This window comes from Scomber scombrus, chromosome 11 (assembly GCF_963691925.1).
Source record: "Scomber scombrus chromosome 11, fScoSco1.1, whole genome shotgun sequence".
Taxonomy (NCBI): domain Eukaryota; kingdom Metazoa; phylum Chordata; class Actinopteri; order Scombriformes; family Scombridae; genus Scomber; species Scomber scombrus.
This window is the reverse complement of record NC_084980.1, coordinates 4349060-4372168: the sequence shown is the minus strand read 5'-3', so window position 1 is coordinate 4372168 and position 23109 is coordinate 4349060. Positions and strand designations below refer to the sequence as shown.

Genomic DNA, 23109 nt, shown 5'->3' with positions numbered 1-23109 from the left:
AGTAACAGCTACTCCAATGTCTCTGGATAATTTTGAGTCGATTCAAGCCAGTTTCCATTTATTTACATGGCACGAGGGATGAATTGCAGATAGCCTGCCTCGTCGTACTCAATGCAAACACACAGTCTTTGTCTCCATCTAGTGGTTGAACTGTGCTGTTGTGACATATTTAGCCAACTGTTTCTCTTTCAATAGAGGGGTCAATTGTCCAAATTGTCCAAATTGACCAATGGGTTCCCGAGATATTGATGCTCTTCATGAAAATATTGCATGGATTAGCTGATATCAATAGGGTTAGGGGTTAGGGTTATGCATGCGCAGAGGCGTGCAGTGCAAAGTTGAGCGCCTAAACATATCTCTACTTAAATCTCTCTAACTTTGCAGGGCTTTACTATATTAGCATGAGACTTGTCATAGATAAAATTCAGATGTTATGCTACAGTTTCAAGAGGTTTTTGGCTACAGCAGCATAATTCAGAAGTTGTTATTCACTCTAAAAATGTAAATTCTTGTTAAGCGGAAATTAAATATTTAATTTATACTGTGTTCAATCTTCATTTAGTCTGCTGACCCAGTAACATGTATGCTGATGCTTTCACCTCTACATGTATCTCACAAGTGTTAGCTTTTTTTTTGATACCATTATTATTCATATAGACCTTATAGTTGATGAGATATACCTAGGAAGGAAGAGGTTCAAATGGGTATTGCAGTAAAACCAAACTAATTTCACAGCTGAAAAGCAAACAGTTGATGTTGTGTAGAAGGGTTGATAGTTTGTCCAACACAGCACACCTGAGCTGACATCATGCTAGCTAGCACGATGACAGAAGTTAGTGCTACCAGTTAGCAGGCAAGCTAACAGCTAAACTGTGGTGTGTAACTGCAGCCCAGCTGTTGTTTTCATTGTATTTTAATTTCTTTTTGAATGTTCAAAATGAATTGAGATGGAAAACTGAGCTATGCAACATATAATTCTGCACAAAAACAAATTCATATCAATGTGACCTGTGCTTCTGACCTCTGCAAAAGATGCCTGCTGTGAGTGTTGTTGGTGTGCTTCTGTTGACACGGCATTGTTTTCTTCTCTTTATCCTTGAGTACAAAGATAACTTGTGAAATTCCTGCTGGCTGCCTTTGGGGGCTTGGTGGTACAGAGGACACTTTGGGGACAGCTTGTGACGTAGATACAGGACAGGTTTTAATTATTTTTTTTTATCAGCGGCAACAGGTGATAAGCCCATGGTTAACAAATAATGTACTGTATGTACTGTTGTATTTTTAGCTTTATGTGGGATACTATGCAATTTATATGCATGGGTATTTAATGGAATCCGTATTCAGACCAAACTTTAAAAATTGGATCTAAGTGCTGAAGAGTGTATCCTTGTGATGATGTTAACGTGAAACTCAACAAAGCATTTTTGGCAGTAATGATACCAGAACCTCAGCAGTCTTAAATTCTGACACATCACATCCTACAAGGCATTGTCCTTGCGTGCCTTCATTCCGAGATTGCCGAGGTGCCTTCACACCTTTGCTTATCCCTCAGTCTATTCCAGGCTCTAGCGGCGCACTCAGCCCTCCATTAAAGGCCCCATTCCCAGCTGTCCAGATTCCTTGTATCCTTGACTTTTATGATCACATGAGCACACAAGGGAAGGTGTGAGGCACCTTGCCTCACTTAAGTTTGAAACTGGAGCCAGCAAAGCTATTGTTAGTATTTTTTCTGTGTTGTTGTTAAAGGTCTCTTCTAAGGGGGTATTCAGTTCTGGGAGAGACTCACTGGAGTTGATTGTTCTCTTGCCTTGTCCTCTCCCCACTCATTCAGACTGTGGAGCTCTGTGTAGACTCCGATCTTGAGCGCTGCTTTTCTTCTGATGAAGCAATGTACAGGACAGGATTACATAATGAAAAGGTACTGTTTAAAGTGTTTCTCTATTTTCTTGGATTAAGAAATGAGTATCTATTTAAAAAGCTGCTGGTGTGGAGAACTGTTAGAGACACAATTCTGTCATAATGTAGTCTTACTATCAATGTCTTATTTTGATTGATGAAATGGTGTTGGTTTAATTCACCAGGCATTTCTTGGAGGACTTTACTTCTCAATACACCAAGTACAGATAATTTTCTGTCAGTCAGACATCTTTGTCAAACCTGCCTCTTCTCTGTGTTTCAAATAGCCCTTCCTCTTCTGTTTCAAATAGCCCTTCCTCTTCTGTTTCAAATAGCCCTCCCTCTTCTGGCTTTGAAAGAGGATGCTTGTTGCTAGAGAAAGACTGATGTCCACTACTGATATAAAGGTTAGTATTTTCAACTTTTTTATGTTCAAATCGTTTTAGTCTGCAATCTTATCAAAATGGAAGGAAATATTATGAGCTACATTTAGGTGAAAAGTAAAGATCAACTCATCATTGGAGAATGATCAATTTTCTGTATCCAAAAGAAATTTCAAATGTATATGTGGTTATGTTTCAGTTTCGATAATATCAAATTGTATTTGTCATTAGTTCACACCACAGCCTTTTTCACACATTTTATCAGTTTAAAGAGATAATTGTTATATACCCAATATGGGCATTTAGTCTTTTTAGCTGTGGTGTTTCTTTACAAACTCATAGCTCAGTTGTACTTGAATTCCAAATAAAAAGGTAAAACTATTAACTTCTTACCAATTGTTTTTAGTTGTGTCATATCACCAGGATTAAAATAGCATAATGTCTGTTATCAGTAGGTTAGGATTACATATGTAGTTCTTTAGCAACTACCTTGTTAAACAAATTAAAATAGGATCTACTAGTGCCCTCTGCTGATCATCTGACTGATTGACGTTAAACATCAGATAAATGAGTTCTGCTGATTTACTTGGTCAATGATAACAGATAAAGGCGGTAGCCTTTCAAATACAGAGGTCAAAAAGAAAACCACAAGTTATATATAAGGTTATAGCAATACATGATGTATTTATAACGCTTTTGCTGTGCATTTCTCAGTCATGGTCATTCTTGTGGTCCAGTTCTTTCTTATCACTTCCAATTTTGCAAATTAAATCAACTCCTATTTCAGTATTCTACAACTTCCATGGTTGTATATTTAAAAATGGTATATTATTTTCTTGGTTTGTTCTTAAAATGTGGAATGGAGCACGGCCTGCTGGGAAAGGGAGAAAAGGGCTCATCCAATGAATGAACAGTTTGCAAAATCGGGTCCAATTCACAAATGTAGACAACATATTTCTGGCGATTTTCAAGTCGCAGTTCAACATCTACTGCAGCAAATATTTTTTCTGGAAGTGAGCACTATTTAACTGCGACTTAAAAATCTCCAGTAATATGTTGTGTATATTTGTGAATTTGTGACGAATCTGCTGACGGAAGCGCAGTTTAATTGGACACCAGTTGGGACATAACACCGGGGCCGGTGAAAAAATTCCCAGTGGATTTCAAGGCCTCACTCCACCGCTGGCTATAGCCGACTCCTTTTGTTTTGACATGGCAGTGGTATATGCAAGTACGTGACGGTCTGTTGATGCAAGGATAATTGTCTCATTGGCTATTTTCACTTCACAACAAAACGAAACTTCAAGAAAAAAATACTGAGGACATGACCTCGGTGTCCTCAATGGTAGCTATGGCCATGTAACAGATATAGCAAGTGAAAATATATTTACTATTATTTAGAAAGTTTCAAAAGAAAAAAGAATCATGTAATGTAAACAGCTCAAAGGCTGAAATCTACAACTGAGTGGACAGTGTATCACAATGTCATCAGATAGTTGGATTTAAAAACAGCAGCAGTTGCAGTAACTTATCAGTGTCTGACATAAACATTAAGTTGCATTCTTGTAGTTTTTGGGACTTTGGAGGACCAATCCTCACAAATTTGAAACAAAGTAATAATAAATATATGAATCAATAAATATATGACTTTAATATATGTATTACATGTAATTCAATTTATTTTGGTTATTTCTTATCCACACTTTTACTCAGCAGAATTTTCAGTCTAATTATTCATATTCTTCCAATATGCAATTTCTGAAGTTGTGACTGAAACCTTGATAGGTAACAGTTTTGTTGTTTTGTTTGTTTATTGTGTTCTGTTTCTAATTTCTTTATGTTGTTGTTATTCTTTCGGTGAACTACTCAACTACTATTTGTGGTGGTCCGATTATATTACAACTGACTTTTTACATTTTGTATTTTATTCTAACACACACACACACACACACTGACATACACACACACACACACACACACACACACACACACACACACACACACACACACACAGTCTAATTCTGAATCATAACCATAACTGTAACAATGTGTAAAAATTCTTGATAAAAAAAACCAAGGAGCTACCATCATTGTACCATCATTACCAAGTATAATTTACTGACCTTTGACAGTTTTCTTTGCTTTACACATATGTGCCTGATGTATAAATGAATTCATCATCTTGCACCATCACCACTTAAACAATGTGTGTCATTGTGCTGGATTAATGCTAGGGAGACCAGGGTATCAGCAAGAGGTGATTGCTCAGCTACATTTAGGAGAACTGCTTTTGGACAATCCGCATTTTCAGTCGGAGCAGCAGATAAGTGGAACTCAATTCCCACCCATATCAGAAAAAGCACAAGTTTTAGTATTTTTTAAAACAACACTTCAAACATGGCTAAAGACAAACCAATCATGTGATCACTGACCTTTGCACAAATCAGTTGTATCAAACATGGAGAGTATGTGGTGTATGTCTTCTATGCTGTTTTTATTTGTGGTGTATTGTTTGTACATTTTACTAATTGTTTGTCTTGTTGTACTGTTTATTTTTACACAAATTAAGCCATTTTTTTCCTAAGTTTATAGTCTAAGTCATTCTCAGTTCATTACAAAAGATGATTCATTTATTTTAGGAACAAGTCAAGTTTAGAGCCATGTAGCAATTGTCAATGAAAAGTCAAGAAACTGCTTCGGATGCACATTAAATTTATTCTACTGAACAAAAGACATGCTTAGGGAGACACCATTACACAGGTCTCAGGAACAATCATTCTTGAGGAAACTTCACTCTTCATCAAATCCCTTCTGTAAAAAGAAAGAAGTTAAAGTAAGTTTAAAAAAAAAAGTTATTTTAATTATATATTATTAATTTATAATATATGGATACATCCATCCATCCATCTTCTTTCCGCTTATCCGGCGTCGGGTCGCGGGGGCAGCAGCCTAAGCAGGGAAACCCAGACTTCCCTCTCCCCAGCCACTTCGTCAAGCTCTTCCCGGGGGATCCCCAGGGGTCTCCTACCGGTGGGACGTGCCCTGAACACCTCACCAGGGAGGCGTCCGGGAGGCATCCTTACTAGATGCCCGAGCCACCTCATCTGGCTCTTCTCAACGCGGAGGAGCAGCGGGTCTACTCCGAGCTCCTCCCGGATGACTGAGCTTCTCACCCTATCTCTAAGGGAGAGCCCAGCCACCCTACGGAGGAAGCTCATTTCGACCGCTTGTACCCGCGATCTCGTTCTTTCGGTCACTATCCAAATCTCATGACCATAGGTGAAGGTAGGAACGAAGATCGACTGGTAAATCGAGAGCTTTGCCTTTCGGCTCAGCTCCCTCTTCACCAAGACGGATCTGTGCAGAGCCCGCATTACTGCAGACGCCGCACCGATCCGCCTGTCGATCTCCCGCTCCATCCTTCCCTCACTCGTGAACAAGATCCCGAGGTACTTAAACTCCTCCACTTGGGGCAGAATCTCATCCCCGACCTGGAGAGTGCACTCCACCCTTTTCCGGCTGAGGACCATGGACTCGGATTTGGAGGTGCTGATTCTCATCCCGGCCGCTTCACACTCGGCGGCGAACCGATCCAGTGAGAGTTGGAGGTCACGGTCTGATGAAGCCAACAGGACTACATCATCTGCAAAAAGCAGTGACCCAATCCTGAGGTCACCAAACCGGACCCCTCAACGCCCTGGCTGCACCTAGAAATCCTGTCCATAAAAATTATGAACAGAATCGGTGACAAAGGGCAGCCCTGGCGGAGTCCAACCCTCACTGGAAACGAGTCCGACTTACTGCCGGCAATGCGGACCAGGCTCTGACACCGGTCGTACAGGGAACAAACAGCCCATATCAGGGGGTCCGATACCCCATACTCCCGGAGAACCCCCCACAGGACTCCCCGAGGGACACGAACGGTCGAATGCCTTCTCCAAGTCCACAAAACACATGTGGACTGGTTGGGCGAACTCCCATGCAGCCTCAAGGATCCTGTAGAGGGTGTAGAGCTGGTCCACAGTTCCACGACCCGGACAAAAACCACATTGCTCCTCCTGAATCCAAGGTTCGACTATCCGTCGGACCCTCCTCTCCAGTACCCCCGAATAGACCTTACCAGGGAGGCTGAGGAGTGTGATCCCCCTATAGTTGGAACACACCCTCCGGTCCCCCTTCTTAAAAAGAGGGACCACCACCCCAGTCTGCCAATCCAGAGGCACTGCCCCCGATGTCCACGCGATGTTGCAGAGTCGTGTCAACCATGACAGCCCAACAACATCCAGGGCCTTGAGGAACTCCTGGCGGATCTCATCCACCCCCGGGGCCCTGCCACCAAGGAGCTTTTTGACCACCTCGGCGACCTCAGCCCCAGAGATAGGAGAGCTCACGCCCGGGTCCCCAGGCCCTGCCTCCGTACCGGAAGGCGTGTCAGTGGGATTGAGGAGGTCTTCGAAGTATTCTTTCCACCGATCACGGAACATGGCCCACTCGGACTCAATGTCCCTCGCCTCCCCCGGCACATGTTCAAAGTTCTCACGCAAGTGGTAGTTGAAGCTCTCTCTGACAGGAGACTGCCAGACGTTCTCAGCAGACCCTCACAATGCGTTTGGGTCTGCCAGGTCTGACCGGCATCCTCCCCCACCATCGGAGCCAACTCACCACCAGGTGGTGATCAGTTGACAGCTCCGCCCCTCTCTTTGCGTGTCCAAGACATGCGGCCGCAAGTCAGATGACACGACTACTAAGTCAATCATCGAACTGCGGCCTAGGGTGTCCTGGTGCCAAGTGCACATATGGACACCCTTATGCTTGAACATGGTGTTTGTTATGGACAATCTGTGACGAGCACAGACGTCCAATAACAAAACACCACTCGGGTTCAGATCGGGGGGGGCTGTTCCTCCCAATCACACCCTTCCAGGTCTCACTGTTGCTGCCAACGTGAGCGTTGAAGTCCCCCAGCAGGACTAGGGAATCCCCAGAGGGAGCACTCTCCGGCACCCCATCTAAGGAGTCCAAAAAGGGTGGATACTCTGAACTGCTGTTTGGACCATAGGCACAAACAACTGTCAGGATCCGTCCCCCCACCCGAAGGCAGAGGGAAGCTACCCTCTCGTCCACCGAGGTAAACTTCAACATACAGGCACCAAGCCGGGGGTCAATAAGTATTGCCACCCCTGCCTGGCACCTTTCACCAGTGGCAACTCCAGAGTGGAAGAGAGTCCAACCCCTCTTATATGGATACATACACATACAAACAGATAAATCAGTGTCCCTGTTTCTTGTGCTTTTAAGGTCATTCAGAGTGTTCTTAATGTGCTGTAGTAAGTATACTTGACAGTAAAGCTAAAAATAGTGTTTTTTTGTAGAGGATATTTTTGGTCACATTTAAAATTGAAAGTTCAAGTAGAAAATGAAACACAGAATTTGGATTTCCAAGCTGTGTGTCTTTGACAAATATATTAATTGGCATTTTCACATCCATACATATACAAATGTACCCAAAAGTAAAATAGAATAAATAGCAGCAATAATGACAATTAATAATAATAATAATAATAATGCTAATTGATTAACTGTATGTAAGAGACATATTTCGTGTAAATTTGTTATTCATTCTCAACATGATAATAGTTAATATAGAAGAAGTTTTACATTATCCAGTCATATCTTTCATGCTGACTCATCAAGGTTGCTTCATTATTTTCCAGGAATTTCCCATATATTTAAAAAAAAAAAAAAAAAAAAAAGGTTTGAGGTTTTCACTTGATAGAAAAGGTTAATTTCTATCTTCATTTTTTTTCTTGATGTTATTGAGCCTTGGGGTCTCTGGGACAGACCAAAAATACACAATTGTGGACTATCTGGTAATTTAGCTCAAAATATTTGTGATAATATGTCAAGCACATATCTCCAAAATTCTTTGATCCTTGGGCAACCCATGAACAGTGAACCAGAGTGCTCGTTACAGCATTGCATTTCACACATTAGTATGGATTGTTTGCATCAAAATGGTGTTGTAGGGACAGAGTTAAATAACTATGCATGATCAATTTGTACTGCAGGAGTCTAAATCTGGCGTTAATAGTTTGGGATTTATGGTTTATCTGTTTCCATTCATATTTTGTTATCTCTGTTTTCAAATCATTACACCAAGCAAGTCGCCTATTCTCTGAGGATTCCTCTGGTTGAGTTTTAAGTATATTTTAGATCATAGACACTTGACCATGACTGCTAGAGTGATGCACTATCACATCTTTTAATATTGAGAAAGATGAGCAAAGAGGTGTGATTTTGTCTCTTTAATATGGACCTCTGGATACTTAAAGATGTGTTGAAGGGATATTATTTTTATTTTTTAGAGTCTCAAAGGTCAGAAATATATTATTATTGTATAAATCTCTGATGTTGTTCAGACCTTTGTCAGCCCATAATTTGAATCTAGGATTATGTGTTCCCAGCATTAACCTGCTGTTACTCCATGAAGAGATATCTATGAGTTTGGTCCCCTATTGTTCCAGAGAAAATTTGTAATAATCTTCTTCAGTTTAGGAAAAAATGAGTGGCAGGGGGGTTCAACGCTGTGTACTGAAATAAATACAGAAATGTAGGTAGGATATTCATCTTAATCATATTAACACATCCATTGAGGGAAATGGAGTGTAGCGTTTATAGAATCTGTTACAGAAGCTATGATTGGGTCGCAGTTCATCAGAACCAGATCTTTTATTTCAGGCATAATCTTTATTTCTAAATATTTATAACCTTAAGGGGATTTTTGGAAATCTGTGTGGATTGAGTTGTTCAGATTTTTTAAGGAAAAGAATGTCAGATTTTGGGAAGGGCTTAAATGGCTGGGGCACAAAGGCACCTTATGGATAGTAGAGGGAGCTAACTGCTAAAGAGCACATTGAGTTTGGCAGAGCAGTATGAGTCTAAACTTGAAGAGAAACCGCATCGTGCTTTGCCATCTACAGCTTTGCTGTTAGCAATTGCAAAGCCAGAGCTAGCCTCATTGCAGAGACAGGCACTGGGAGTTCTTGATAAAGAGAAATATGATAACAGCAGATCTGTTTTTCTAATGGTGCTGAGATGAGGTTGGATGGTTAGTGTATTTAACTGTTGTCTGGGAGACTGGGGTTTGAGACCCAGTGTGCTGTTGCCGGAATAGTTAATTGACAAGGCACTTATTTTAACATTTTATTAGCCTAAAATTAGAAGGGTTATAAAAGAACTGGATTGTTATATCTATTTCCATTTTTATTTGAATACAAATACAAATAATTTCCCCGCCTCAACAAATTCTTCCAAAGACAGCAGAACAACTGACTAACTCTACATGAGAATAACTGAATTACTCTATTAGTAGTTAATAAAAAAAACCTGTGGCTGCTAGTTGGCAGTTTGGACTCATACTGCTCTACCAAACTTACTGTGATCTTTAGCAGTCATCTCCCCCTGTTGTCCATAAGATGCTTCTGCACCCCAGTCATTTCAAACCCACCATCCAGCCTTTGAGCTACATCTCCTCCCTTACATCACAACATACAACCTGAAAAGCCAAATGGAAATGGCCTAATGCAAAATGGAAAACATGAAATTTAATATGGCCAATGGTAAGTGAAAATGCAAAACGATATATTTGTTTATCTATTAAGATTTTAATTTGAGTGTTTCCATTCAAGCTTTTCCATTTCCTGTTTTGACTGATTTTTGATGTTCCCCTTTTATTTCTATTGCTATTTTCAATTTCATACAATGTAGGCATTGACATTTAGGCTCTCAGTTTGAGCATTTCAATGTAAGCTTTTGCATTATACATTTTCACTTTATCATTGTCACTTTACATTTCAAATGATCATTTTACATTAAATATTTGCTTTTTAAATTTCCTCTTAAAAAATTTGTTTTGATGTTCTGTTTGGACTTTTACTTTTAATTATGAGAAAAAATATCTTCCATATTTCCTGGATGTGACAACAGTAAGTCAGGCAAGGCATCTTTGGGGTGATCTGCCAACATGACTGCTGTCAGGGTTCTTTAACACTATACTCTTGTATTTTGAAATGTGTGCAGGTGTGTGTACCAACCTTTGGCCCCACATCACGGCTCTTGGTGCGCATCTTGTTGACCTGAGACTCAGCAATGTCAGCTCTCTCTTCAGCTTCATCAAGCTCATGTTGAAGTTTACGGAACTTGGTGAGATTACTATTGGACTGTTCCTCCTGTAGACACACAATATCTTCAGTGTATATATGTATATATACTTTTACTATATTGAGCAGGAAATCAGCATAGTATTAAATATGCATATAGATGATCTGGGCAGGGACAGTTTAGGGTTAGGGTTTCTTGCAATATTGGTTTTCCTAAAATACTGAGAGAGCTTACAGCCTCCTCTGAAGTTCTCTTGTATGATTTGACTTTGAGCTGTAGCTTGTCTACCAGATCTTGCAGACGGGCAAGATTCTTACGATCCTCTTCTGTCTGAAAACAAAAAAGAACAAAACAATTACAATTTTGAATACAAATTACTTTCAATGCTCTACTATTTCTTAAATGAATTGAAACTTACTTGATAGGTCAATTCTTTGATTCGTCTCTCATATTTTCGTACACCCTTGACAGCATCACTGGACTTTCTTTGTTCATTCTCTACCTCAGTTTCCAGTTCTCTGGTCTGTGTGGGGGGGAGTCATTAAGCTTAGGTTTGTTCTAATATGTGCCAAATTATGATTATTTAGTGTTTTCCATTTGATTTTTCACTTGATTTCTCTTGAATGATTGATACTTACCCTGGCCTCAAGCTTCTGCACTTGCTTCTTGCCTCCCTTCATGGCAATCTGTTCAGCTTCATCCAGACGGTGCTGCAGGTCTTTAATGGTTTGCTCCATGTTCTTCTTCATACGCTCAAGGTGAGCACTGGTGTCTTGTTCCTTCTTCAGCTCCTCTGCCATCATGGCAGCATCAGTAATGGCCTTCTTGGCCTTCTCTTCAGCATTTCTGCACTCCTGCAATGCATCCTCTACTTCTGTCTGAAACTGGGCTGTGTCAGACTCCAGTTTCTTCTTTTGGTTTAGCAAACTTGTGTTCTGAGTGAATGCAACATTTTATCAGTGAATTCCTTAGTACATTTAAAATAATAGAACTGAAATAGGAAAGAACTGTACCAATGACTGCATCTTACCTGTGAGTGCAGTAGCTGCACCCTCTCACTAACATCCAGCAGCTCTTGCTCAGCAAGTTTGCGACCTCTCTCAGTTTGTTCAAGACCAGACCTGAGTTCCTCCACCTCAGCCTGAAGCAGATTGTTGCGTCTCTCAACAATTGCAATGTTTTCCTTCAGATCATCATTGGCTCGAAGAGAGTCATCAAGGTGGAGCTGGGAATCCTGGAGTGTGACATTTATTATGAAGCAAGTTAATCCCAGTTATGACATAATACAGTATGTCCTCTGTGTTATTTTATTGTGAATAAAATGCATACCTTCAGATGTGTATGTATAGATTTAAGTTGTTTCTGGGCCTCAGCTGCCTGCCTGTTGGCCTGGCTAAGCTGGATCTCCATCTCATTGAGGTCTCCCTCCATTTTCTTTTTCAAACGGAGGGCCTCATTCCTGCTGCGAGTCTCGGACTCAAGAGAGCTCTGAAGAGTATCGACAACGCGTTGTTGGTTTCTCTTTGCTTGCTCCATCTCTTCATCTTTCTCGGTCAGCTTGCGCTCAATGTCAGCCTTGATCTGATTGAACTCGAGCTGGGCTCTGAGAATCTTTCCTTCCTCGTGTTCCAAAGTAGCCTAGAAAGACAAAAAGAATGTCACATAGGTTCTTTTTAACCAGATTTTAAGTACATTAAGGTGCTTGAAGTCCTTCATCAGAAGGCAGAACATACCTCTGCCTCTTCCAGAGCTGTTTGTATGTCAGACTTCTCTTGTTCCAGCTGCTTTCGAATCTTCTCAAGCTCATGAATACTCTTTCCACCCTCACCAATTTGTTCAGTGAGGTCAGATATTTCCTCTAAAGGTCAAAATGAAACAAATGTAATGTTGTAAGAAAATGATTCATCAAGGGTTTTTAATAGTTAATCACACTGACCTTGTAAGTTCTTGTTCTCTCTCTTCAAGGTCTCCAGATGCTCAATAGATTCTTCATAGGAGTTCTTCAGTTTGAAGAGCTCGGTGCTCAAAGACCTGGCTTCCTTCTGAGAGCTCTCCAGCTCTGTTTGAGACTCTTCATACTTCTGTTTCCATTCTGACAAGACCTGAGAAATAGTGTACATTTTAGATAAATGATTTACCTTATACATTCAATTAAGTAATAATAATAAATGAATCAATTTAAACCTTATCAAAGTTTCTTTGCTTCTTGTCTAGAGCAGCAGCAGCAGCATTAGACCTCTCTACATCCACCATGAGATCTTCAATCTCATTCTGCAGTCTGTGTTTGGTCTTCTCCAGAGAAGAACATTTAGCATTCACTGCTTCAACCGCCTCCTCAGCATCTTGCAGACGCTGAGCCAGCTTCTTTCTAGATTATGACAGAATTTAATCAGGTTTAATTGCTTTTTAACTTTTAAGCATTGTTTGTGTGAAAATTATTTTTACTTACTTGGCATCCTCCAGTTCTTCGGTCCTCTGGACGGCATCAGTTTCGTACTTAGTTCTCCACTGAGCCACCTCAGAGTTGGCCTTGGACATGCCACGCTGCAGTTCAGCCTTGGCCTCCTGCTCCTCCTCATATTGCTCCCTGAGCAGGTCACAGTCATGACGAGAGGACTGCACTGCATGAGCTAATGCATTCTTGGCCTGAAATGAAAGCAAACCTTCATGCATCTTTAGATACCACCATAGCAACCAAAGATGTTCTCACTGGTATTTGTTTGCTACCTTGACTTCTTCCTCCAGTTGTCTTTTAAGGTCCTCAAGTTGTTGAGTATAGGACTGTTTTCCTCTGGTGAGTTGAGACACCAGGGAATCCTTTTCTTCAAGCTGCCTTGCAAATTCACCTAATTTTGAAAAAGAAGATTGAAAGAATGCATACCTCATAATACAGTAAACAAAACACTCTGTTCAAATCAAATGCATACCATTCTCAGTTTGAAGCTTTGCTCTCTGCATGTTGAAGTCATTAATGGTACGCTGTCCTTCCTCTGATTTTGTTTTGTATTCATTCATCTGGTCTTCCAGAGTCCTGCACATTTTCTCCAAATTATTCTGAAAACATAAAGCATCAATAATGGCACATACACAACAACTTGGGTTGGGTTACATTTGTCTTACAAAGAAAATTATAATTTAAAAAGAAATTCAGTAGAACAACAAATAATACAAAGAAGTACTTTACCTTAGACTTCACAATCTGTTCCATATTGGAAACAACATCATCCAGTTCCAGTCTGAGCTCACTCTTCTCCTTCTCCAGTTTCTGCTTGACTCTCTGCAGGTTGTCAATCTGCTCCCCGAGGTCAGCAACACTGTCAGCTTGTTTCTTCCTCAGGGTAGCAGCAGTGGCTTCATGCTGCAGAGTGGCCTCTTCAAGGTCTCTGCGGAGTTTCTGGAACTCAGCCTCCCTCTTCTTGTTCATCTCAATCTGAGCTGCGGTTGCTCCACCAGCCTCCTCCAGCCTCTCGCTGATCTCCTCCAGCTCTCTGGACAAGTCAGCTCTCTGCTTTTCCACCTTGGCTCGGGCAGCTCGCTCTGCCTCAAGCTCTTCTTCCAGCTCTTCGATTCGGGCCTAGACCAAAATTAAAGCAAAACCTTAATATTGGTCTAAATTGGGGTCTTAAAATATCATGTTCATGTACTAGTTTACTCAATTTACAATCTACAATTTACATTTAAATTTTTACCTGCAACTCCTTCAATTTTTTCTGGAGCTGGGCGTTCATCGCCTGTTCATCCTCTAGTTTGCCATTGATTTGGCTCATTTCAAAATCTTTCCTGTGGATGAAAAAAAGTGTAAATTGAACTAGCTGACAAATACTTAAAATGTGTTTGTGTTTATAAAAATGGTCTTTTCATATTACTTTTTCAGCCTCTCTTCAAGTTGCTGCTTGTCATTTTCAAGGTCCATGATACTCTCTTGAGCTAACTTCAGGTCTCCTTCAAGCTTCCGCTTTGCTCTCTCAAGGTCCATACGCACTTTCTTCTCTTGCTCTAGGGACCCTTCAAGCTGTGGATGGTCATAAATACCTTTTTTTCAAATGTCATTTACCTTTTATTATATGCAAAGACACGGGATTTTGTAAATTCTTACATCATCCACTTGTTGCTCCAGCTTAGTCTTGGCCTTGGTCAGAGTGTTGACTTTGTCTTCTTCACTCTGCAGGTCATCCAGCGTTTGCTGATGAGCTTCCTGTAAGGCTTTCTTTTCCTTGGTCAACTTGGCAATCATTTCCTCCAAAGCAGCCATTTCCTCAGTCAGGTTTTTTACCTATTGCCACAAGACATTTTTATGAAGGACTTGAACATGGATGATATTTGGGACACGTAGTCATTTTAAGTGTTTTGCAGTACCTTGTTTTCGGTGGCATGCTTCTCTTTTTCCACTTTAGCCAGGGTTAACTCTAAGTCATCGATATCTTTCTTCAGCTCAGAGCACTCGTCCTCCAACTTCCTCTTCTTAGCAGTGAGTTCTGAATTCATCTCCTCCTCATCCTCCAGTCTTTCTGTCAGCTCTTTGAGTTTTGCCTCCTGCTGAATCTTGTTCTTGATCAGACCCTCGCATCTTTCTTCAGAATCACACAGATTATCTTGCTCCTGTTATTAAAAACACAAAACATGCCATACAGTATTAGAAGACTTGGTTTGATCTTAATATTTATTGTAATGCTTACAGAAATATTGTTAAAACATACAGTTTGAACTTGGAGCTGCAGGTCATTCTTCTCTTGGAGAATAGAGACCATTTTCTCCTCTAGTTCCTTCCTACGAGCTTCAGACTTTGCATAAGCTTCTTTCAACTTCAGGAATTCTTCTTTCATGTTGGCCATCTCCTTCTCAGTCTCCGCTGACCTCAGCAGAGGTTTGATCTTGAAGAACATCTTCATCCAAGGCCAATTCTTGACCCCCATGAAGGCACGGACGTTCCACTGGATAACAAGTAGTGCATCCCTGTTGATAACAGATTATCAGTGTATTTTATGATCAATTTTTTACCTCTTTGTAGACACTTTTATCCAAAACCACTTACAAGCAAAGCAAGACAATCAAGCATTAGATGCATCAAAAATTTTAATGGTACAAAATGGGTACAGGTGCAATGAGAAAGTGTACTAGACAGAAGTCTTGCTTTTTTTCAAGTAATAAAGTAGTAATAATTAATGACCTGAAGTAGACAAGTGCATAAGAAACAACAACTGCAAGAAAGCCATGGAACAATCAACAAGGTTAAAGGGGCTCAGTCAATTGTTTGGTTTGTGTTTGGAGAGTAGAGTACATGTGAATTTAAAAGTACTGCTTTTATTCAAAGGTTGTTTTTTGTTAAGAAGATTTGGCTCTGCTGTGTGCTTTTACCTGCGTTCAACAATCTTCTGAAATTCAATTCTCGCCAGAATGCCTCGTGACCGAGCTTGGATGCCAGTGATGATTAGAGCTAATCGGTCATCTCGCATCTCTTCTAGTGTACCCAGCAGTCCAGCTTTGAAGAACACCTTTTTTATAGGGGTAGATTGGATAATCAGTAAATACTTACAGTGTCTGTTATTACATATTGCATTTTCTCTTAACCAACATTCAAAATACTCACCTTTGTGTGCCCCAGTCTGTACTGCTCATGGTCAATGTCTAGAGTACCCAACAGTTTCTCGGCAGCCTTCTTGTTGTCGATGAACTGTCCCTCAGGAATGGCATTAGGATTCAAAATACGGTATCTTTGAAAAAATAAAACAGATGAAATGTTTTGCATGTTGTCAAAATATCTTATAAGACAATCTCGACAATACAATAACCTGTATGCATTTGTAGTTTTAAAATGTAGTTTTGTTCATCAGACGCAAACCTCTGTTTGAAATCTCCATAGAGGATCCTGTTGGGGAAGCCCTTTCTGCAAATCCTGATGCCCTCCAGCACACCATTACAGCGCAGCTGGTGCATGACCAGAGGGTTCTCCATGGCCCCAGGAGTCTTGGACTCATTGGGGATGATGCAGCGTACAAAGTGGGGGTGAGTGGACCTCAAGTTGGTCATCAGCTTGTTCAGGTTTTCCTGCATGTTTTCAATACATACATTTTTTCCATTTTCATTTTATTACACTACCTTTTACTAAAATGATTGTGTTTTGTTGAAAATATGAATTTGAAACAAACATAGATAGCTCACCCTGTGCAAAGCTGATACAGTTTGGAAGGAGGAGCCTTTCTTTTTCTTTCCACCACCAGCTTCCGGAGCTAAATGAAAATTACTGTGTTAAATATAATCCACAGAAACCTTTACACAAACTGTACAGTAATCTAATCCGAATGAAGCTGTTACATGATATTATTGTTGTAATTTTTAATTGATTTACATAATGTTTTACTGTTATGACTGTCAACATACCTGAGTCAGCTCCAGCATACCCTATAAAAAGGTTGCATAAAAGCTTGAGAGTAGACTTCTGGAAAAGACCAACAACCGTCTCATTCAGAGGATCCTTGTTCTTCACCAGCCAGTTGCAGATATTATAGTCAACAGTTCCAGCGTAGTGGACCAGGGAGAAATGAGCCTCTGGTCTCCCTTTCACAATTCTAGGCTTCTGGAAGTTGTTGGATTTTCCCAGGTGGTTGTCATAGAGTTTAGATTTAAAGGTGGTATCACTGGCTTTGGGAAACATGCACTCCTCTTCAAGGATGGACATAATACCCATGGGCTGAGGAGAATACAATGAAAAAAGTAAAATACATATTTTTTAAATTTTTTGCAAAGCAACAAAATAAATAGATATTAGGTTTCAAGTATAACCTACAGAAAAAACTACAGAAATACCTGAGTCATATAACTTGATGATCATTTTCTGATATGCCTGAACAAATACAAAAACTCACCTTTTCAATCAGGTCAATACAGGCTTGCAAGTCCATACCAAAATCAATGAAAGTCCATTCAATGCCCTCTTTCTTGTACTCTTCCTGCTCCAGCACAAACATGTGATGGTTGAAAAACTGTTGCAGTTTTTCATTGGTGAAGTTGATGCACAGCTGCTCAAAGGTGTTGAACTGTAACGTAAAGTGGATAACAATATAGTCATTGTCACACTCACCTCTCATCTGTAAAGTATTTGAATTAATTCTCTCCCTATAATAATAGACAAAGCTCACATCAAAGATCTCAAATCCAGCAATGTCCAGTACACCAATGAAGTACTGACGAGGCTGCTTGGTGTCCAGCTGTTGGTTGATACGGACTACCATCCACAGAAACATCTTCTCATAAATTGACTTAGACAGTGCACTAATAGCATAGTAGACCTAACAAGGAAATGCATAAGAAAAATTAAATAAACCTTTGAGGATTTGATTTTGGAACTGAACTAAACCGTCAAAAACACTTACCTGATCAACACTTTGTCCCTTGGTGACCCACTCATTTCCTACTTTGACTCTTGGATGACAGAGAGCTTTGATGAGGTCAGCAGAGTTTAGGCCCAACAGATAAGCTACTTTGTCAGCCTCTGAGAAAGTGAGAATGTACATAAGACATATAAACAAAACACAAATAACTTTCTACTCCAAGCTAGGGTGGAACTTTGCTTTGCTTTCATGTTTTAATTTGAAACTTGTTGTCACCATTTAAATTATTTTATACTTTACTGATACTTTATGAATAATACAAGATCTGATTGATGTGGATGAGTGTGTCATTTTGGTACATTCCCAGTTTATGACTTGCAATGGCTCCAAGGGACCATTTTTTACATTACAGTACAGCTACTATAAAACAGGTTCAGATTCAATTGGTGGCTCAGCTGTGCTTGCCATGTGTTGTGCAAGGAGTCAGAATTGCAAAGCCACAGCTGAACTCATGATGTCACTCTCATTCATTTGTAGTTGTTTATGTCTTTAGTCTCAATGTAGCAAATGCAAAATAAATTAAAGCCGCAAGCGGCGATGGCGGGCCCTCGCTCACCCATGCCACCGCGGGGCCTGAGGCATGGCTGGGCTGTGGCGTGAAGCAGAAAGTGAGAAAAAACCTGGAAGGAGGCCAAAAATGCAATGTTTCGTTCATCCAGTAGGGGGCAGTCACAGGTAGTTACACATATGGTCTGGTGTGTTCAGGGCGGCCACTCATCAGTCATGTGAAGTTTGGAGTGAAATGGACAAAGCATGAAGGAGTTATGAGAGGTTGATGGTTCATCCACCAGGGGGCAGTAGAGTGTAACAAAACACAAGCGGTTGCGTTCAGGGTTGGACAGTGATTACACATGTGAAGTTTTGTGGAAATCGCACAATGATGATGTAAAATATGGCACTTCCTGTTTCCACTAGGGGGCGACACGAGTGAGATCGCCTATGAGCGAATGGAGACGTTGAGGTCGGCACCCTGGACCTGTGTACCAATTTTCATGATGATATGAGTTCAATAAAGCCATCAAAAAGCCAAACGTAATTTCATGGCGAGGAATTGATGGTCGCCGCGTCGCCACACGGACGCCATTACTCGTAGCTTCACAGTCTTAGTAATGTAGCTTCACCAACTGGTTCTGAATGAAGTTGATGGGGCAAAGTATGTAATTTTAATGAATCTTAGTTAACTTCCTGTTACCACCGGGGGGCGCTATGAGTTACGTGGGAAGTTAATATATCGGGACGTTCAGGGCGGAGCCATCATCATGTTCAGCAAGTTTGAAGCTGATTGGATGAAGTATGTGGGCGTGAGAGCCACTCGTATGTACATGGCGAGCACGCCAAAGTTAGTTGAGCCCTGGCGGACACACCCTTTGACCTACGGATGCGCAGAGCACAACTTAAGCTCAGCTAGGTCTGGAGATGTTGCGTACCTAATTTGAACTTGATCGGGCGAACGCTGTGGGAGGAGTTAATTTTAGGCGGGAAAAATCAAAACCAAAATGGCCGACTTCCTGTTGGGTTGAGGTCATGAGGTCAAGAGGCTTTTTTGCATATGTGGGTATAATACATATGTGTACCGAATTTTGTGAGCATAGGACAAAGTTAGCAAAATTCCCTATGGGCATTTTTGGACTTTGTAGGGGGCGCTATTCCGCCATTCTGCGTCGACCATGTGCGACCACCCAAAAATGATTACTTGATTACTTGATTACTTTGGGGTCACTTGCACTTTGGGGTCACTTGCACGTTGGGGCATGAACGAATTTCAATAGGGCTTTCGCCAGGCGACTTGCAGTCGCCGCTCGGGCCCTAATTAGAATTCAAAATTGGACCTATTTGTTTTGTAGTCACAATGGGAAAAAAAAATACATATATATTATTAATAATGCACATCCACATAGTGTATAGCAGCCTCTCTCACCTTCAGTGCCATCAGCCTCTGCCTGCTCCTCTCGCTGCTTCTGCTTAAACTTCATGTTACCATAATGCATGACGGCACCAACATTCTTGTAAATACTGTTCTTCTCTTCCTGAGTGAAGCCCAGCACATCAAAGGCTTCCTGAATGAAATCAAAACATAACGTTTGAGAAGTTCTTATTTTGTCATAAATTAATTTAGAATAAAATGTGTTTGCTTTGTGAATCGAAGGTTCAGCTCACATCAGTGGCCACCAGCTCATCACAATCATTGATGGAGGTTACTTGTGTCTCTCCTTGAGAGATGAAAGCGTAGTCGTAGGGGTTGTTGGTAATAAGCAACATTTCTAAAAGAATATTTCACAAAATAAAGTATTACATTTCTTTTACAATACATGATACACTTATAATCAGAGGTGGAAATGAGAGAATTGAGTGAATGGCGCACAGGGGCACAACCTTTTTACCAGGGGTACTTAAAAGTTTGGTCTTCTTTGGGTCATTTAAAGAAAAGTTATTGCTCTTGTGACCTTGAACCGTATTGATTCATAGATTTGCATTGAGTAGAATATTTCAGTACTCTTTCCACCTCTGCTTATGAACATATATTATCTGCACTGTATATTGTACACTTACCCAGAAGTTCAGGCTTTTGCTGTGACAAGACCTGGTAGAAAATGTGGTAGTCTCTCTCAGCTTTGAGCTGGTAAGTCACACGGGACTTTTCCAGAAGGTCTTTTAGGGATATAAGGTAATAAGGTAATATAAGGTTATTATGTTCCAGTATGTAAATATTAGCTTTACAGGTGTAGGTTTAGCTACAGTTACTGGTACACTGTTATTCAAAAGGTTTATACAAAAATAATATATTTTCTAAAACAAAACTGTTAGAACTTACACCACTTAATGTCAAATATTTTGATTAACATATGCAGCATATTGACTCAGTAGGTACAGCAATAAGTTCAGGGGTGTCATTTTGCAAGAGTCTCTCTATATGGAGTCTGCTCCCTGTATCTGTGTGGGTCTCTCGTGTTGCTCAGATTTCCTATCACATTCTAAAGACATTCAGGTTAGGCAAAATGGCGACATACAATTTCCTGTAGGTTTAAATGTGAGTGTAAATGTGTGTGTTTGCTCTGTATGTGTGTTAGCCCTTTGAGAGGCATCCTATCCACAGTGTACCCTGCCTCTCATATGCAGGGATTGGCCCCAGCACCACACAACCCTACAAAGGATAAATGGCTTGGACATTTGGTGTGTGGAGGGTTTTAGCTATACTCACAAGTCTCAATATCAGCAGAGGCCAGCTTTCCTCGGTTGTCAAAATGAATTCTGATGAATTTACCCTGAGGAAAAGTAGGGTTCATTTATATTTCTAATAAAAAAAAGAACTCTCAGTCCATTAATGATAATTAAGTAGTCTCACTGCAGTCACACAGACACTCACAAATCTGGAAGAGTTGTCATTCCTGATGGTCTTGGCATTACCAAAGGCCTCCAGAGCAGGGTTACACTGAATGATTTGATCCTCCAGGGTGCCCTGTTGTTTAAAAAAAAAAACAAAGACACAACAGGTTTAAGAAAAAAAGAAGTCTGTGGCTTACCATTAATAATTTGGTTGAGTAATATTAAGAAATACAAGCCTTCTTTTCAGCAGCTGCATCTTTCTTTGTATTTGGGGCAGCAGCAATGCTGGCAAAGTACTGAATGACACGCTTTGTGTTGACAGTCTTTCCAGCGCCAGATTCTCCGCTGAGAAGAGGAGGTATAAAAAGTTTTACTTCTAGGCTTTAAAGCCTCAAATATTGGAGATATTTTGATTGTCTGTGTTACTTACGTGATAAGGACTGACTGGTTTTCTCTGTCTGTGGAGAGAAATGATCAAAATATCAGTTACAGATGATATGACTTTAGAGTTGAAAGTAGGCTAAAATTGATTATATACCTGACAACATGTATTGGTAGGCATTGTCAGAGATGGAGAAGATGTGAGGAGGAGCTTCACTCCTCTTCTTTCCTCTGTAGGCATTAACCACCTCTTGGTTGTAGACTGGCAGCCACTTGTAGGGGTTAACAGTCACACAGAAGAGCCCAGAGTAGGTCTGAGAAACACAAAGCAGGCAAACAGGTGAAGCAATTATATCCGACATAATGCACTTTGATTTAATTTGAAATATGAATGTAGGACAAAAGAAAGGGAACATGTACACCACGGTTTGGGTGCATTTAAGAGTCTTTGCTTCACATTGTTTTAAAAGCTTTCAACTCACATAGATCATCCATGCTGCGTAACGCTCTTTGAGGTTAAACAGCACAGCTGGCTCATGGAGGAAGGTGAACATCGCCATGTCTTCAATTTTATCAAACTTTGGCGGGTTCTGAGGGTTTACATCGCACTCCTTCACTGTGACAGTCTACGAAAGAAAATAATACATTTTAAGCCTGACCAAATGCCTTTCTTAAAAAATGTTTGGATCAGCACTCTCCCTCAAACACTTTGATAATTATTTTACCTTTCCAAACTCAGTCTCTGCAGTGACTTTGTCACCATCACGACTACTGATGGTTGCTTTGACGTATTCAACCTCAGCATCAGGAACAAAGCACTCCTTCCTTATGTCAAATTGACGAGTTTGGGCTTCTAGACGCTCCATGTCTGACTTTCTTAGAAAAGAAGCAGCAGGCCCAAACTCTGCCATAAGAGCGTCACCCATTTTTTAACCTGTACACAAAGGTATGTCCCAATGATTATTCATATGAGACCCAATAAAACACATAAAACATAAGGGTTAGTGAAACAGATATTCTGTAGTTGAAGAATAAATAAAATAAAGTAAAACATAATAAAGCTTAAAAACACCAAGTGTTCTATATCCCTATACAGGAACAGATAAGACACACAATATTATATTATTAGAATATTCACAACATTTCCCTTGTCTTGTTAGTGCATGTAATTATTTAAAACCAAAAATAAGCTTAACTGCATGTATCACCAACATTGCAGACACTAAATAACAAGTGACAGGGTTACAGAGACATGCATAACTTTACTTGGAATACATTTCGATGTTTCAGACCTTATAATTTACAATACCAAAAATAAGTGTCACACCAAAAAGGCAGAATCATAACATTGAATTGGGAAGCAAATCAATTTAAAAATAATTGGGTTAATTTTTTTAATGCATTATAAAATAATATCACACTGTTAAATAAATCTAGCTGTGAATTTTACCTGGGGGGGGGGAGTTGCTTCACAGGAAATTGAGATCTGTGGCTTTTATAAGTAAACAGAAGCAAATGCCATATTACATAATTGTCAATTCAGACAAAGAAAGCTTGACGAGTACAAAAAAACAAAG

General features: G+C 40.3%; 1 protein-coding gene across 1 annotated transcript; it reads right to left on the bottom strand.

The window, feature by feature from the left end:
- Positions 1-4987: 4987 nt before the first annotated feature.
- On the bottom strand, positions 4988-22463 carry LOC133990279 (myosin-7-like). Its single transcript, XM_062428542.1, has 37 exons — positions 22258-22463; positions 22015-22158; positions 21690-21846; positions 21582-21609; positions 21388-21496; positions 21192-21284; positions 21027-21090; positions 20378-20476; positions 19985-20088; positions 19746-19884; positions 17810-17928; positions 17576-17725; positions 17303-17473; positions 16818-17127; positions 16599-16666; positions 16279-16484; positions 16027-16150; positions 15795-15931; positions 15137-15392; positions 14796-15038; positions 14536-14712; positions 14306-14451; positions 14129-14219; positions 13624-14013; positions 13367-13493; positions 13167-13285; positions 12889-13085; positions 12624-12807; positions 12376-12541; positions 12173-12297; positions 11769-12077; positions 11470-11673; positions 11078-11374; positions 10858-10962; positions 10674-10769; positions 10373-10507; positions 4988-5090 (listed from the first exon to the last, which is right to left on the bottom strand). The coding sequence occupies exons 1-37, from the start codon at positions 22456-22458 to the stop codon at positions 5070-5072; spliced, it is 5811 nt and encodes a 1936-aa protein (XP_062284526.1). The 5' UTR covers positions 22459-22463; the 3' UTR covers positions 4988-5069.
- Between the last annotated feature and the right edge of the window lie 646 nt (positions 22464-23109).